The 16,367-nt window shown below is 49.6% G+C and overlaps 1 protein-coding gene across 14 annotated transcripts in view; it reads right to left on the bottom strand.

Annotated features, from left to right (window-relative positions):
• Nucleotides 1-275: 275 nt before the first annotated feature.
• The window catches only part of TRAK1 (trafficking kinesin protein 1), a 201,147-nt gene continuing 185,055 nt past the window's right edge, over nt 276-16,367 (bottom strand). For 9 of the 14 annotated variants that reach the window (XM_072941058.1, XM_031686769.2, XM_031686767.2 and 6 more), the window contains 2 exons: nt 5,664-5,766; nt 276-2,962 (listed from right to left, as the gene is read on the bottom strand). In XM_072941058.1, the coding sequence (XP_072797159.1) occupies nt 2,194-2,962; nt 5,664-5,766 (872 nt within the window). In that variant the 3' untranslated portion in view covers nt 276-2,193. Of the gene's footprint in view, nt 2,963-5,663; nt 5,767-7,812; nt 7,884-12,452; nt 14,097-16,367 lie in introns of those variants that run through there. The other 5 variants (XM_031686772.2, XM_031686775.2, XM_031686777.2 and 2 more) reach the window with 2 other exon arrangements.

Genomic DNA, 16,367 nt, shown 5'->3' with positions numbered 1-16,367 from the left:
CAGAAGTTTGGAATGAACTTCTGGGTCCATAGGGTTATGTATGAATTCACAGTGGGTGTGCAGATGGTGGAATACCATGCAGCCCTGAAAAGGAGGAAGAATTTCATGTTCTGATTGGAAGGCTGTCCAAGGGACAGTATTACAGTAAAAGGGGGGATATAACAGCAGTGTATGCCTTTCACTTCATTTTCCCAAAGAGCTGAATACCATTTAAGTCGTTTATAAAGAGATCATCTCAATGAAAAGATAAAGAAAATGCAAATCAGAATAGCGGGGTGGTTTCCATCATTTGAACTTATTTTATTGGTACTCATTAGCAAATAAAATTTTGTTGGTTTTAGATGCATTACAACACACTTTTTTTGGTAGTGGTTGCACAATGTTGATCGTTTATTGGCTATACTAAATACTGCAACCTCTGAATTGATTTTTACACTGGTATTTCCTTTGTGATGGGGGTGGCTCCTGTCTCTGAATACATAAAGTGGTCCATTCAGTCCATGGTTTTCATATTCCTTTGTTATTCTACCTACTGCCTTAAAATACATTCAAATAAAAAGATAGATTTTCCTCGCAGTGAGGGCTCACCTACCACAGCGAGGAGTGGAAAATATAGCCAACACTCTTGTGTTCAGAGAATAGTCTGAAATTGTGGGACCAAAGCTTGCTCCTAGGGGCTTTCTCAAAGTATCTTTAGTGGACATAAGGTCACACTCACTCAACTGAAGAACACATCTTTTTCTGAGGGGGTGGGGAGAGGAGGGGGGAGTGCAAAATGGTAATTTTATTTGCATACGATGTTATCCTTGCATAAATGTCTGGAACAAGTGGCCACAGAGCACCGTGATGTGCAGTGCAGTCCTCAGATTAGAATAAATAACTTGCTTGGATTGGAAAGCCACACACACACTGTGACCGAGCTGAAGAGGACAGAGGGTGTTTGTTGAAAATACAGCACACACAGATAATAAATAAAGGTTCAAAACAGTCAGCTCCCTTGTTCATTCACTGTTCTGACTGCACTTGTCCCTTTTCCTAAAGATACGAAGTGGCACAAGGACACCAGAGCTTTGCTGTGATCTCTCTGTCCTGAACCAAGAGGGCCAAACGTGGGGACATCGAATGGCTGCGGCAGAAGACACAGCCGGGAACGCACATGCACCAGGCTTGTAAGGACCAGAAGCAGCCGACGGCCAAAGCCTCGTTTCTCCGAGAACCGGGTCGGTACTACCCTTGGCTGTGGTTCTGCTCTTTGTTAAGAAATTTCATTCACCACCTCTCCCCCAACCCCCTTTCCTTAGGATCCTATTGCTAAACTCCTGCTGGCTCTGATCTTCATCGGTTCGGCTGGGACACTGGGTCTCAGAAACACGCTGCTATCTCACTAGTGACTTGGTTCTTCTGACACTTGTATTTCAGTGTCACAGGACCATGGGAGAGCATCCACTGTGACTTCCCATCCAGTACCATTACTTCCCTGCATATTAAAAAAAAAAAAAAAAGGGAAAGACAAAACAAATCACACAGGACACACGAGGGCTGCCGACCAAACGGTGCGGCAGGAGTATAAATACATTCTCTTTCTTGCAGGTCAGACGTCTGGCCTGACAGCGGATTACAAAACACGGAAGGATGACTCCAGGTGAGAGGCAGAAGAAAAAGTCACACCTCTGAAGGAAAAGCGACCGTCTGTTGGGGCCCGAGCAGTGATGGTCTTGAAGCTGAGGGGACCCAAGAAGGAACAGCCGCCCCGTCGTGAAAGCTACAGCAGCTGCGCATGGCCGCGGACGGAGGTCCCTCACGCTCCCACGGGGCGGGCCGGGTGAGGCGTCCCAGACACAGCGCGGCAGAGCCATCGTGCCTCGTGTTCCCTGGTTTCCTATCCATAGGATAAGAACACACTTAGGGGTTTCAGTGCTTCTCAGATGAGAGGAGGAGGAAGGCCACCCGGCGGCCCGGCCCCCGGGAGAGCGATGCCCTTGCCGGGGCCCTTCCTGCGGGGTCCAGAACGGACAGGGCAGACGGAGGTCTCCAGGTCCTATGTACACATCTTACAGTCTCCACTCTCCCCTCATTAGGCACGAGGTTGACGGGTCAGGAGGGGACGGACAGAAGGGAGAGCGCACAGTGCAGGGGGGAGAGGGAGGAGGAAGCCAGGTCGGCCTCCTGCAGGAGAAGGGCCTCCTCCCCGCCTCACCGTAAGCTAGTCTGCTTGGGGAGCTGAGCACCCATCAGGATGCCCGAGGTGAGCGTCACGGGGGCTCTCATCTGCATGCTGGACCCCACCATGGTGGGGAAGCTGCGATTCCGTCGGATGCCACTGCTGAGCTGGAGCCCGCCGATGGCACTGGTGACAGTGGGGCCTCCGGGGACCAGGGTCTGTGCAGGGCCCGGGGGCCCACAGAGGAGAGGTCCCTGGTCCTCAGTCAAGGTGGGGACGTGAGCCCGCCCTGAGTTCACCACTTTGGCCACACCAAACCTCCTGACTTTGTCCACGAGGTTGAGGTTGGAGACAGACACGTCCGTCTGGCTCTCGCTGCTCCGGACCGTCTTCTTCTCCCTCACCTCCCTCAGGATGGAGCTGGCCGGCTTGGAAGCCAGGAAGTTGTCGTAGGGAGGGCTCGTGCACTTGAACTCGAAGGATGGCGGGGAGGATGTGGGCGTCTGCATAGGCGAGTTGGGCGGGGTCGAGGGGATGACAGCCATCCGGGGGGTGCAGGAGTGCAGCAGGGAGCCCCGGCCCGCCCGGTCCCAGCTCTGGGGGTTGTACACAGCCGCGGAAATGCCCCGCTCCTTCAGCAGCCACACCAGCCCCAGGGACGTGCTCATGGTGGTCGTGGACTCTCGGACGTTTGTGAAGGACTCAGCCAGGCTCAGTCTCCGCGGAGTGCACGGTGTGGCCACCGGCGTGGATTTCAAGTGGCTGGCGCTGCCACAAGCAGGAGTTGGGGCCGAGTTAAGGCTGGTAAGAAGACAGGTCACGCATCAGAAATGCCTGCGGGCACCGTGGAAAGGGGCGCTGGCCGGTGTCCTGCAGGGCGCAGGGCAGGCCTGGGACAAGCTGCGGGGACTCCCTGGAGGCCTTTTTCCAGGTCTGCTCCGAGGGGCCGTGGATCCCCTCAGTGGCAGGGGAGGGGTTAAGTTAACAGGAAGCTGCATGTGCTTCCCGTCTCTCAGCCCCAGACAGCAGGAACAGTCGTCCCCTTTGCAGGCGAGGAAACTGAGGTCGGGTCGGGTGGCTTACTGACATCACACTCAGCTACGCAGTGGAAGACCCTGGATTTGAACCCACATCTGAGCGACCCCAAAGGATAGGAGAGGAAGCCCTTTAGCAGAGGCTTTCTTCCCCCACAACACTGACTCAGATTCCAGCGTTCCCTCCTCATCCCCACTGCCCTGAGGCAAGAAGTTAGCCAAGTCTAGGGGATAGGGGAGCGTAGCCTGGGATGGGCTGATCCCAGGGGAGGGCCCTGGGGTGACAGGGAGGCTGAAGGCAGACCCCAGCCTCCTGACTCCCACCCCAGTGCTCTTCCCTCTGCCCCTGCTGCGCATGCCTGCTTTGATGAGTAGAGTCACAGGGGCAGAGGGAGGTACGTCAGGTATGACCAGACCTCCGTCTATGGAGATCCACCATCCGGAGAAAGAGCCACTGGCTCTATGAAACCTGGGGACGAAAGGAAAGCAGAAAGAGTCCTTCCTCTGCTCCTGGCATGTTGACTGCAGACCCACTGTGTTCTAGAAGCTGGGATCCAGCAGTGAGGGGAGCTGGGGCAGAAAGTATAACCAAGGGGCAGCAGCGGGGAACACAGTGCTGTCAGCCTGAAAACCAGCAGAGACAGGGATGGGGGGCAGCCCCACAGCACAGAGGCCCTGCCCCGCTGCTGGCTGAGCCACCAGGGGGAGGGGGCAAAGAACCCCCACCTCCTGACAGCCTCATGAGACCTGCCATGGCAGGGGCTACAGGGGGCCCCTTGGAACAGGCAGCTGGGTAGTCCCCAGGGGCTAGACGTCAGCGCCCTCTCTCCCCTGCCGGACAGGACGGCTCTGGAGCAGTTTCCTGGAGTGAGGGGAGCAGGGCAAGAGCAAGTACAGGCTGAGGTGTCACTGGGCCCTGCCTCCCAGCCCCAGCCCGTCTCACACAAGCTCGAGTGGGGATGCGGGGGTAGGAGCACGCAGAGGAACATGGGATTAGAAACCACAGCAGATTCCTAAGGTTAAAAGGTGGGCTCGTACAAAGGCACCGGAGGAATTCTACAACAGACTGGTCGCCAAGCAAGGGAGGGCCAAAAAAGTCTGGACTTAGACGCCTGTTCTGAGAGCCATGCCCGGGGAGGTTACCATTTTCTGTCAACCTGCCGTTCTTTCCCACGCCAGCAACAAGCCCTCCCTTGCCACCGCCGTCTCAGGCGTTTTCGTCCCTGACCAAGCCCAGTGGACTTGCGGCTTTGAGTCCCAGGGAGCAGCTCTGCCCGCTGGTTTTAAACACGACCTCTTCCAAACAAAGCCGAGGGCAGGGGAAGCCGGGCTCCCAGGGGCAGGAAGGGAGAAGCTGTGGTTTAGAGACTCCCTTCTGGTGAGAACCTCGGTTAGGCCCGTATTAGTGCAGGCGCCCGGCTCACCGGGGGCATTGAGACAGGTTAGGGGTATCCAGTGTCAAGGCCGAGTTAGCCAGGCACAAGGACAGAGACACACCCCCGCCTGCGTCCCGGGTTAGTGGCGGCCACGCGTGCACACACAGCTGGTCCACGCGGCCCCGCCGGGGCAGGCCCTGCGGGCGGTGTGCTCACCGCCTGCCTCGCCCGTGGGCTCACTCTCTGCCCTACACCTCCTCTCAGCTCAACGGGGCAGGGGGCTGCTGCGTCGTCCTCCTCACATGACCTGCGGAGAATCATTCATCGTTGAAGGTGCTCCTGGGGCGGCTGCCCCCTGCGAGCTGGCCCTGTCTGCTTCCCTCCCGGCGGGTTTACCTGTCACTCGCCCTGGCACCTTGCACCAGAGACAAAGGCGGAGGGGGTCACGCCACCATGTGGAGGGAGACCATTTTCACTGGAAGCTGGGAGGGGCCTGAGATCCAGCCCGGCAGGACCCCTCCTCCCTCCCCTTTCCACTGGCCCTGACAGCCCCAGTCGGTGCCAACCTCTGTTGCTTCCTGGAGGCCTGGAGGGAAATGGACTGCGCGGGGCACATGCTTCCATTCCACTTCCATCATTCGGGTTATTACAGTGTGGCTCTGATGCACAGTTCCTGGGCTCAAGTTTAAAGGCACAAGGGCTTCCATTGGGCTCCCGAATTCCCATCTGTGAAGACCTCCATGCTCCACAGGCAAAGTTTGGGGTAAAAACCCAACAGACGTGGCCTTAGGGCCTGGGGTAATGCTCTAAGCTTCAGCAGGTTAAGGAGGGGCCTAAGAATCTTCCACAGCCAATAAAAGGGTAACAAAAGGTGAGTCCTGGTCTCTGTGCTGGATCCGAATCAGTAGGGGTCTTGCTTAAAAAAAAACAAAAAAACTGGGGCTCAGAATAGGTGACTGCTTGGGAGATACGTCTGCTCGCTAGAGTTGGTTTTGAACGAGCCTCTCTACTTTGCCTTTCCTCGACATTAAGTCTCGGTGGGAGTGCCCCCACCTCACCCACCCCTGCCCCCACCGCGGCGGGGTCCCTTACCTTGGCGTGACCCGCGTGAGCTCATCTGAAGGGTGCAGGATGCGACAGGTGGTGAAGGTGAAGGTGGAGTTGGTCTGGGACATGCACTTCCCCGGGTGGTGGGCTACATTGGGGGGGAGGGAGGAACAAAACAGAGTCCTTGCATCCAAGTACACCCACGAGAAAAATTAAAACCCCACATGGACAGATGCAAGAAGCGACGAGCTACCTTGTTGACTGGATCTGGGCGAGGAAGTGAAAGACAGATGTTCTGGGTCAAAGGTGGTTCCTCAAAATAACCACACTTCTGAGCACCGGGGTGCAGAGCATCGGCTTCCAGCTTCTGACCCAGTCCAGACAGGGTTTCCCATCAGTGTTCTTTTGGCTAGTAGTGGATCCAGTTTGAAGGGCTAATGGGCCCCTGGGGGTGAATTTGTGTTCCCTCCTCAGAGGTCTTAATCGGCACATCTTTTCTTTTCATTGGCAAATAGATGCTGAACTCTGTTGGGGTGGCGGGGTGCGGGGCAGGGGGAGGCTCTTGCTCCTGGGCCCAGGGCAAGGCTCACAGGCTCCCTTTTCTGCTTAAACAAAAAGGGGCTTGAGGAAGCTGGCTCCACTACTGCCTATCTGTGGTCGGCGGGAAGGGAGACAGAGCTTCAGCTGCCTTAGCCACGGGGCAGGAGCTGCAGCGCCCAGGCCGGGCTGACCCTCAGCCTTGGGAGCGGCAGCGGTCCCCTGGGCTGGGTTCCTGCCACCTCTAGGCGGTCTGATTTCTAATACGAATGAGAACAGGGGTCCTCAACTGATTGCCCTTTAAAGCTCTGAAGTGTTGTTAAGGCAGCTGAAGTCTGGGATCTGGAGCAAAGTAAGTCACAGAAGCATTAGGACTACGCGTCAGAAAGCCGACAGGTGATAAGTAAGAAAAGGAGACATCATGATTGCTGCGGTCGTCCTCATTCATAACTCAGAGGTCAAACAACAACAACAAAAAAAGACAAAAAAAAAAAAAGACACTGCTCCAAAAAGCATGCAAGATGAGGGTGACCCCCCCCGCCCACCCCTCCCCCCCACAGCAGCTCAGCCCCCAGAGACCTCCTGGGAGAAAACCGATCAGCGCATCGGAGGCCACGAGCACGCTGAAGATTCAACAGGCTGTGAACTAGAATCTTCTAGCTCTTTATGGCAAGTTTTCTCTTGGATTGGACAAGACCCAGAAGAGATCAGTGCCCCAAACCGACAGATCCACACACAGGTGTGACTGTGTTTTTAAAAACAAAACCCAAAAATCTAGAAACCAGATGAAACAAACAAAAAAATTGGAGACACGCAAATTGAAGGCAGGCAGGACAAGGCCAGAGCACAAAAATGGTGGCGGTGACTCAGAAACACGGGACTGGTTTGCCCCAATTATTGTGGTCCGACCCATCTCTCTGTGTCCAGGAAGGCTTCCAAGACCCCTGGCGTGGCAGCCAGCACCACGGCCACAGGGAGCTCCAGGCAAAGCAGGAGGTGGGTGGCAAACACACATCAAAAACAGCCTTGATGCATCGTTTGGTTCTCAGCTAATAAACGTAATGGTTTAAGAACTCAGACAACTGAGAAACCACAGCAAGCCGAACAAAAAGTGGAAGCAGCTATGAAGAAAAGGCAACCAAACAATCACGATTCTCTGACTGCAATAAGATCTAGAAACAAAAGCAACAAAAAACCTGAGAAAAGCATCCCAAACAACAGATGTTGAGAGGTTATTTGGGAGGGAGGAAAGAAAAATGCAGTAAGTACAAGTCATTAAGGCAGAACAGTTGAAACAGAGAACAATTTAAAAAAAATCAGACAAAAGCAAAGGCTGGATTTAAACTTGGAGGCGAGCCCCACTTAAACACGTGGCCAGCGCATCAAATCAAAAGGTCACACATGTTCACTTCCTCCTCCACCCCTTCATGTATTGGAGCTTCGATTGCAGCAGGTAGGGTGAGATGGACATTTTAGAGACACAGCTGCATCAGCAGAAGCAAAACCCATCTTATGCAAATGGGTTTTGGGAATAGGAAAAGGCTGCTAAAATTCAGAGGTCCTCATTCCCCAGAAGCAATGGACAGCTTTAGAAGACCAAGGAAGATCAACAAGTATCAAAAATGCCAAAGCCAGAGGTTCGGCCCCTCCGCAATACCACTGGGACGCCTGGACCCGCCAGCTCTCCGAGTCACCACTGCTCGCCGGGCCACTGCAGCAGCTCCCTTCCTTGGGACACAACACAGAGACAGTGAGTCGCCCGGGCTCCCTGCTCGGCCTCAGAGCCGCGAAGGGCTGAGCCCTCAGCTGTGTGTGCAGGAGATAGCAGGTTCCCAGGGCAGGGAGCGGGGACTCAGGTGAGGGCTCACGACCCCAGTCCCTGGTCCCCACCGCACCCCAGGGCCCTTAGGTGCTGCGAGTTCACCTCTTGCTGCTCACCTGGGGCCTCCAAGGACAGGGTTTCTTGGATTTAATGCCCTGACTTCCTACTTAAATCCACATTCTTTTTCTCAGTCTGACTGGAGGACCTCAGTATTGTACTGACAAGCATCCACCAAATATTTAGGAATAAACTTGCATTCACCACCCCCACAAAACCTCAATTCTTTATTATTGTAATTTGCACTCATCCCCCAGGTTCTGACGCTGGCACAAAATCCTAATCTATCAAAGAGAACCTTTAAATGTAAGTCATCCTTGATTATTCAAGATGGTCCACGTTGGTGAACTGGGGACAGGTGGCCAGCGGACAGACTTTTTGTTCTGAGGACATGCCACGTGCAAACCCACATCCTTCAGCTGCTGCAGTGGGGACCCTGGAGGGCTTTACAGTGCGGAGAGGCACCCCGCGCACTTGCTCCCTGACCGACCCTGGTGTGCGTTCCGCCCGTAGCTGGCTGTGCTCCCCTGGGGGCACGTGGTACCTGGTACCGACTGGAAAGCTGGGTGCTGCTGCAGCCAGTTACAGGGAGCCCTGGCCTGGCCCCCACACTCTCCAGTGGGTTGGGGTTTCCTCCCCCAAGGCCCCTGCAGATCTCACTGAGGAGTATCTGCAAGCGTGCTCTGTAGACCAGGGTGACTGGGGCTTGGTGGAATGCTCGGGTCTCCAGGAAAGATGGGCAGGAAACCCCACGCTCTTCCCGCAGCCCAGGGCACCAATGGAGAGAAGAGGCAACGGACATGGACAAGGGACCTGCAGGACGAGTGGACTCTGCAGCCTGGCCGTCCACATGCTAAGATCTGCACACACCAGCTCGTGCTTGTCAGTCAGTGCGTACCTCCTGCCACTCCCAGGGGGGACCAGAAGCTTTCCTTCTAAAGGCCATCGTAGCACCCAGTCCTTCGACGGACCCTCCCGTGAGCCCACACAGCTGTCAGGGTGCAGCTGCGCCCACTGAGCTTCACAGGGACCTGTGACTTCACACCCAAGGCTGCTTCCAAGGGGACCTCGGGGCACAGAGGAGGGCTGGCCGTGCCACACAGCCAAGCCAACTGTCTGCTCACAGAAGTAACTTATTAAAATATTTTAAAAATGACAAATACACCCCAAGATTTTGGAAAAAGGGGCTCCACCTTTGTGACATGCCGAGCGCCTGCCAGTGTATTCTTTTCCCACTCTTCCCCACCTTGTGAAATAAACAAAATGCCTTGACCTTTTCCCCCTTTTCTTAACTTGAACATGTGGTATGACTCAGATCTGCTCAGCCATTTCTGTAAATTCACCACACACACCTCCCCCCACCTCCTTTAATTCCCGCCACATCAACAGTAGCACCCAGCGGCCGACCCTTCCTGTCCAAGCAAAAACAAGCCTAGCGAATAAAAGCCTTGTCTGTCAAGCTTAAAGGCATGGCTTAAACTCAGCCCTGAGAACATCAGTACCTTTTTTTTTTTTAAACCTTTTTACCAACTTCTAGCGACTTTCTTGTCTTTTGCTCAAGGGGTAACCACACTGGGGGTGGTGCATCTTTTCCTGTCAGTTTCATGCCCATTACAAAGAAAAGAAAAGAAGAAAGCAATGCTTGAGAACTGTTCCTAAAAACTAAACCATCAGGACATAGAAAAATGGCCTAAAGATTTTTTCTGCCACTTCCTTATATAACAATTAACATGATACACCACATTAATAAGAGAAAGGACAGGAGTCACATGATCATGTCAATAGATGCAGAAAAAGGATTTGATAAAATTCAACATCTATTCATGATGAAAACTCTTACCAAAGTGATGGTACGGAGGGAACATATCTCAACATATAAAAGCTATTTATGACAAACCCACAGCCAGCATAATATTCAATGGCGACAAGCTGAAAGCCTTTCCGCTAAAATCTGGAACAAGACACGGGTGCCCACACTCACCATTTCTACTCAGCACAGTCTTGGAAGTCCTACCACAGCAAACAGGCAAGAAGAAGAAACAAAAGGGACCCAAATAGGAAGAGAAGAGGCAAAACTGTCACTATATGTGGATGACATGATACTATATATAGAAAAGTCTAAAAGCTCTGCACAAAAACTTAAGAGTTGATAAAAGAATTCAGCAAGGTAGCAGGACAGATGATTAACAGCTGCATTTCTTTACACTAACAATGAATATCAGAAAAGATAAGAAAAGAAATAATCCCTTTTAAAATTGCATCCAAAAAAATAAAATACTTAGGAATAAATATGACCAAAGAAGTGAAGACTTATACGGGGAGAACTACTAAACACTGATTAAGGAAACTAAAGATGACTTAAAGAAATGGAAAGATATCCCATGTTTTTGGATTGGAAGAATTAATACTGTTAAAATGGCCATACTGCCCAAGGCAATCTACAGATTTAGTTCTATTCCTATCAAATTACCCAGGACACTTTTCACAGAAGTAGAACAAATAACCCTAAAATTTACATGGAATCACTAAAGACCCAGAATTGCCAAAGCATTACTGAAGAAAAAGAATGAAGCTGGAGGAATAACTCCTCCCAGACTTCAGACAATCCTACAGAGCTACAGTGATCTAAACAGCATGGTATTGGTACAAAAAACAGACATATGGATCAATGGAACAAAAAAGAGAGCCCAGAAATAGACCTACAGACCTATGGTCAATTAATCTTCCACAGAAGAGGGGAGAATATACAATGGAGAAAAGACAGTCTCTTCAGCAAGTGGTGTTGGGAAAACTGGACAGCCTCATGCAAATCAATGAAGTTAGAACACTCCCTCACTCCATACACAAAAATAAACTCAAAATGGCATAAAGACTTAAATATAAGACTAGACATGATAAACCTCCTACAAGAAAACAGGCAAAACATTCTCTGACAGAAATCTTAGCAATGTTCTCCCTAGGGCGATCTACCCAGGCAGTAGAAATATGAGCAAAATTAACAAATGAGACCTAATTAAACTTACAAGCTTTTGCACAGCAAAGGAAACCATAAGCAAAACAAAAAAACAACCTATAGAATGGGAGAAAATATTTGCAAAAGATGAGACTGACAAGGGCTTAATCTCCAGAATCTATGAACAGCTCATACAAGATAATAAGAAAAAACCAAACAACCCAATCCAAAAATGGGCAGAAGACCTAAACAAGCAATTCTCCAATGAAGCTATACAATGGCCAACAGGCACATGAAAAAATACTCAATATCGCTAATTCTCAGAGACATGCAAATCAAAACATGGGGTATCACCTCACACCAGTCAGAGTGGCTATCATTCAAAAGTTCATAAACAATAAATGTTGGAGAAGCTGTGGAGAAAAGGGAACCCTCCTACACTGTTGGTGGGAATGTAGTTTCGTGCAGCCATTATGGAACAGTATGGAGATTCCTCAAAAAACTAAAAACAGACTTACCATATGATCCAGCAATCCCAGGCCTGGGCATATATCCAGAGGGAACCTTAATTCAAGGTTCATAGCAGCACTAGTCAAGACATGTAAACAACCTAAATATCCATCAACAGATGACTAGATAAAGAAGTTGTGGTATATTTATACAGTGGAATACTACTCAGCCATAAAAAGAATACAATAATGCCATTTGCAGCAACATGGATAGACCCAGAGATCATCATTCTAAGTGAAGTAAGCCAGAAAGAGAAAGAAAAATACCATATGTTATCACTTTTATGTGGAATCTAAAGAAAAAAAAGACAAACTTATTTACAAAACAGAAACAGACTCACAGACATAGAAAACAAACTTATGATTACCAGGAGGGAAGACAGTGGGAAGGGATAAACTCGGAGTTCAGGATTTGCAGATAACAATATACATAAAATAGATAGACAGAAAGTTCATGCTGTATAGCACAGGGAACTATATTCAATATCTTGTGACTTACGGTGAAAAAGAATATGAAAACGTATATATGTATGTTCCTGTATGACTGAAGCATTGTGCTGTACACCAGAAATCAACACAACGTTGTAAACTGATTGTACTTCAATAAAAGTATATTAAAAAAACAAAACCAAAAACAAACAAAAAACCTTTGCTTGCCCTACACTCCATCATTAATATAAATGCTGCTTGGGATTAACGGCGCTTCAACAAGTGTTCCTCTTTGGGCGGGGGTGGGAAATCAAAGGCAGTTTTGGATACAGTACAGCTTTTCTTTTAAAAAATGAAAGTGATTTTAAACTACACAGTGTTACAAGATGACATTTCTTAAGCCCTGACTTCCAGGCTTACCATGCACCTGTAACCTTTTTTCTCTGCTTCTTAAGCATTTCTTCAACACAGTCCCTGTCTGGTCCTGCAGCTCTAGGAACCCCTGAGTCCCTGGTACAGACATCCGGCCATAGGCACCAGGGAGGTTTCAAGCACAGACTATGAACCACATCAGAAGCTCTTTTTCTGGTTTCTGTACAAAAGTAAGCTTTTGGTTCCTGTAAAATTAAGAAAAAGAGTCTACTCACCCTACTATACCAAGCTGTCTACCCTGTTTCATCTAAAAAAGTATGCGACTTAACAGATAACAACCTCACAGCAATGCACAGACAGGACCAGAAACTCCCTGGAGGGGCCCCTGGGGTATCTTCAGAAGAAAAGGGAATTTTTTTTAATGCTGTTAAAATGTCAAAAGGAAAAATGCAAAAATGTCTTTGGATCCTTTGGATGCCAACAAAGCTGGACCCCATGCCCTGCCCTCTTGTCCGCCCTGTGGCAGACACAGACCGGCACACGGGAGCCCTGGGTGAGCAGCCAAGACCGCTCCCGTTCAAGAGTGCACTTCCCCCGTGCGTCACTAGGCGGCGCAACTGGCTCTCGGCTCCCATCCACGTGCTCCCTTAAGGGCCCTCAGTCAGAGCAGGAGGCCTGCAGACGCCCACTCCTCAGCTGCCCCCGTGGTGCCTGCCTGGTGCCTGCCGCTCAGAGCACTGGAGGGCCCTCCTATGGTTTTCAGCGGTGAGATTTCATAGAGGAAGCAATTCTGGCCAGCAGGCTTTGTTCTGGAAATTTTAAGCAGGGTTGACTCTGCGCTGTTTGGGAGGAATTAGTTATCTGGTTTGTCACTCATTTTTCTACTTCAGGCTGCAAGTGGCCTGTTTTGCTCCAGTTTAATCCATATTCTGATGCAAGAACACGGGGCATCCTCAGCATCTCCTGTCCATAAGGACCAAACTCCTGTAACCGCGCACACCAGGGCTGGGTTGACATGTCTTCCCGTCAGAGTGGGAACTCGTCAACTCTCTCCGCAGGCACAGCCCAGGGGCTATGAACCCAATGTACCAGACTTTCCTTTCCAGATCCATCAGGTCCCCACGGGCAATGCTCCCTCACAAACCCGTCTGGGTCCTGCTTCTGCAGTGGGACCGGTAGTGCTACAGGATGCCCACCACAGGGCTCTGCTCGCACCAGCCCCTGCCCCAGACAAAGCTTCGGTGATACCCAGTTCCAGAGCTTTCCCTCTGCCTCCTCTCCTCCACCAGCTGGCCCCTCCCTTTTCAGTAACCGACTCCTAAACAGAACCTGGACCTACGTATCAAATAAGAAAGCTACTAAAGAAGCTAGTCCTCGACTTTTGCCTCCAGGGGTCCAAGTGACTCAGGTTCAGGGGATTTTCGAGAGCATTTCTGACCAAATGTAATTTTTGCCTTCAACACTTACTTGAGGATCTTGGCCCCAAAGTGACACGGCTCCAATGCAGGACTGCTGTCGGACAGGTTGCTATGACTTTAGGACCATTGGAAATGGTCTCCATGCATATGAGTATTAAATAAACTGACCTTGGCTTTCTTCTTTGTTGCTTTAATCCCGCCTCTGTCTTTCCTTTAAGAATCAAGGCATCCAAGATAATTCAACTGGACAGTCCATCCATCCAACCATCTACCGGCTTAACTGTATGACTTTAAAACTCTGATCTTAGGGAGGGAGGTGTAACTCAGTGGTAGAACACATGCTTGGCATTCACGAGGTCCTGGGTTCAATTCCCAGTGCCTCTGTTAAGGGAAGGAAAAAAAGTACAAAGTAAAAACAAAAAAACCCCTGATCTTAAACCTTTTACTACTGCAGGCTCTTCTTTACACATAAATACCTAAAATTCAGAGCACTGTCAGTACAAAATTATGTCTATCTCTTCTCTTTTTTAATGCATTGCTTTTTTAAAAGAACTGTTTATTTCATCTAGGTTTTTTACATTTTATTTTTAGGGAGTTGTAGGAAGTCACCTCTCTTTTTTTTTAAATGAAGGTACTGGGGACTGAACCCAGGACCTCATACACACTAAGCATGTGCTCTGCCACTGAGCTACACCCACCTCCCAATGTCTATTTCTGATAAAGTACACTTTCTATATAAATTAAAACATAAAATATGTCACTGAAATAAAGTAAAACTATAATCTAAAAATTGTTTTAAATAATCCATTTTAATCATCTAAATTATTTACAAATATAATAACAAGGATTCATCCTTTTTAGAGACATGGGGTTATAAAAATCAAATGAGGATACAATAATACATTAAAATATATTCATTAATTTTTTTCAGTACTCAAAATTTTTCCTCCATGAGAGAGCAGGCTCTCGACCAAAGTGCCTAATATACAAGTCTTCCCAATTTCCTCCCATAAGACCAGTTGGAAGAGAAAAGGTTAATTACCTTCTATCTTCAAAGTTTCTCCCTACTAAGTCTTCCCAGGCAGAAGGCAGCTCCTGGCATGGTGCTGTTTGGCAGCAGGAAAGGGCAGACCAAGGCAGGGACCAGGCCAGCCCGGATACAAATCCCAAGACACAGGAGGCCCAGGCCTTCCTGCTGAAGCTCATGTCTACCTGTGCCTCCGAGATCGTGTGCACAGCGCCACTCGGGGCCTTTAGGGTGATTTATTGAGTGATGTGCTTCTTACCTTCCAAGAATCAAAATGGTCCTATCACCCCCGATAGAGGAAAAAAAAGAGCCAAGTCATGGTTCATGCCTTTCCCCCGCTTCACTGAGCTTTTAACCAGTCTTACCCTGAAAACAAGATCAAAAGAGCCCTCATCTAAATGACCCCTAAACTACCTTTTGCAGTCTGCGTGATTCTTTTTGGTGGCACACTTCCAACCCGACCCCTCTACAGTTTATACTGTCCGTCTGTGTGCCTCTCGAATAAGATTGGTGGGATGGGTTTGCTGCAGGTGTGAATAAGGAGGGAAGGAGCAATAAATATGCCTTTGTGTGTGGTACAGACAGCGGTCAGGACTTGTGTCCTGCAGCTGGCCCGCTCGTGCCCTCTGACCTCAGAGATATTTTTGGCTGATTGCTAAGCGTTCTTCCCTCTCTACAACTTCTTGAAGACAAACCTGATGGTGCTTCTTTAAACTTACAGGATTCACCTTCTATTCCACCTGCAGGACTGCAAGGAGGGGTCACCACACTCGATGTGACGCCCCTTCAGTCACAAAATTGGCAGACACAGTGTCTCCTGCACCACTGTCTGCCTTCCAGATGGGCACCAGTGCCGATGACAAAGGGAGGTGACAATAGTGAAGCTGGTTTTCTTTTCTTAAGTGAGAAGATTTTAAATAATAAGCATTTTCATTCCCTTGCAAGCTTAATCTGGTAACTTGATTGCTAAAAAAATAATAAAAATGGGGGGAGGGCATAGGTCAGTGGTAAAATGTGTGCTTAACATGCACGAGGTCCTGGGTTCAACCTGAGTACCTCCATTTAAAAAAATAAGAATAAAAATTTAAAAATTAAAAAAATACACCATAAATAAACCTGTGTGCTAAACAATCTTTTTACTTGATGACACCTCTAGTTTACATCAGAGAAAAGAGAAAAGGTTCTGAATAAAGTCCCTTAGTCACAAGAGTGTGAACCTGGACAGGGTATGGGAGATGGGTCCATGAACCTCAGCTCTCTCCTGCCCTCGATTTCATGGGGAGGGTTATGCTTTTAGGAATGAAAATCATTGATCACAAAGATGAACATCCCCTCCCCAAACTTAGTGACTTGGGGATGTCATGAGAATGATGACATTGGGTCAGTTCACCTTTTTCTGGGTCTCTCCCCTCAGGCCAAGCAGCCAGACGGCCCAGGGAGTCTGGGGTAAACACATGACTGTCTGATCCCAGGGCCCTGAACACAAAGCTTTTCAGCCCAGTGGCGTCTAGGACGTGTGAGTAATTCTGCAAACTCACGGTCAGGTCTTTAATACTTTGGGGAGGGGGGTGAGGTGCACAGAGATCAGCCAGGACTCTTTTCGAGATTCATCTAGAGTCCTCTCT

The sequence above is a fragment of the Vicugna pacos genome, chromosome 17 (genome assembly GCF_048564905.1).
Source record: "Vicugna pacos chromosome 17, VicPac4, whole genome shotgun sequence".
Classification (NCBI taxonomy): Eukaryota; Metazoa; Chordata; class Mammalia; order Artiodactyla; family Camelidae; genus Vicugna; species Vicugna pacos.
This window is presented reverse-complemented; position numbering and strand designations above follow the sequence as displayed.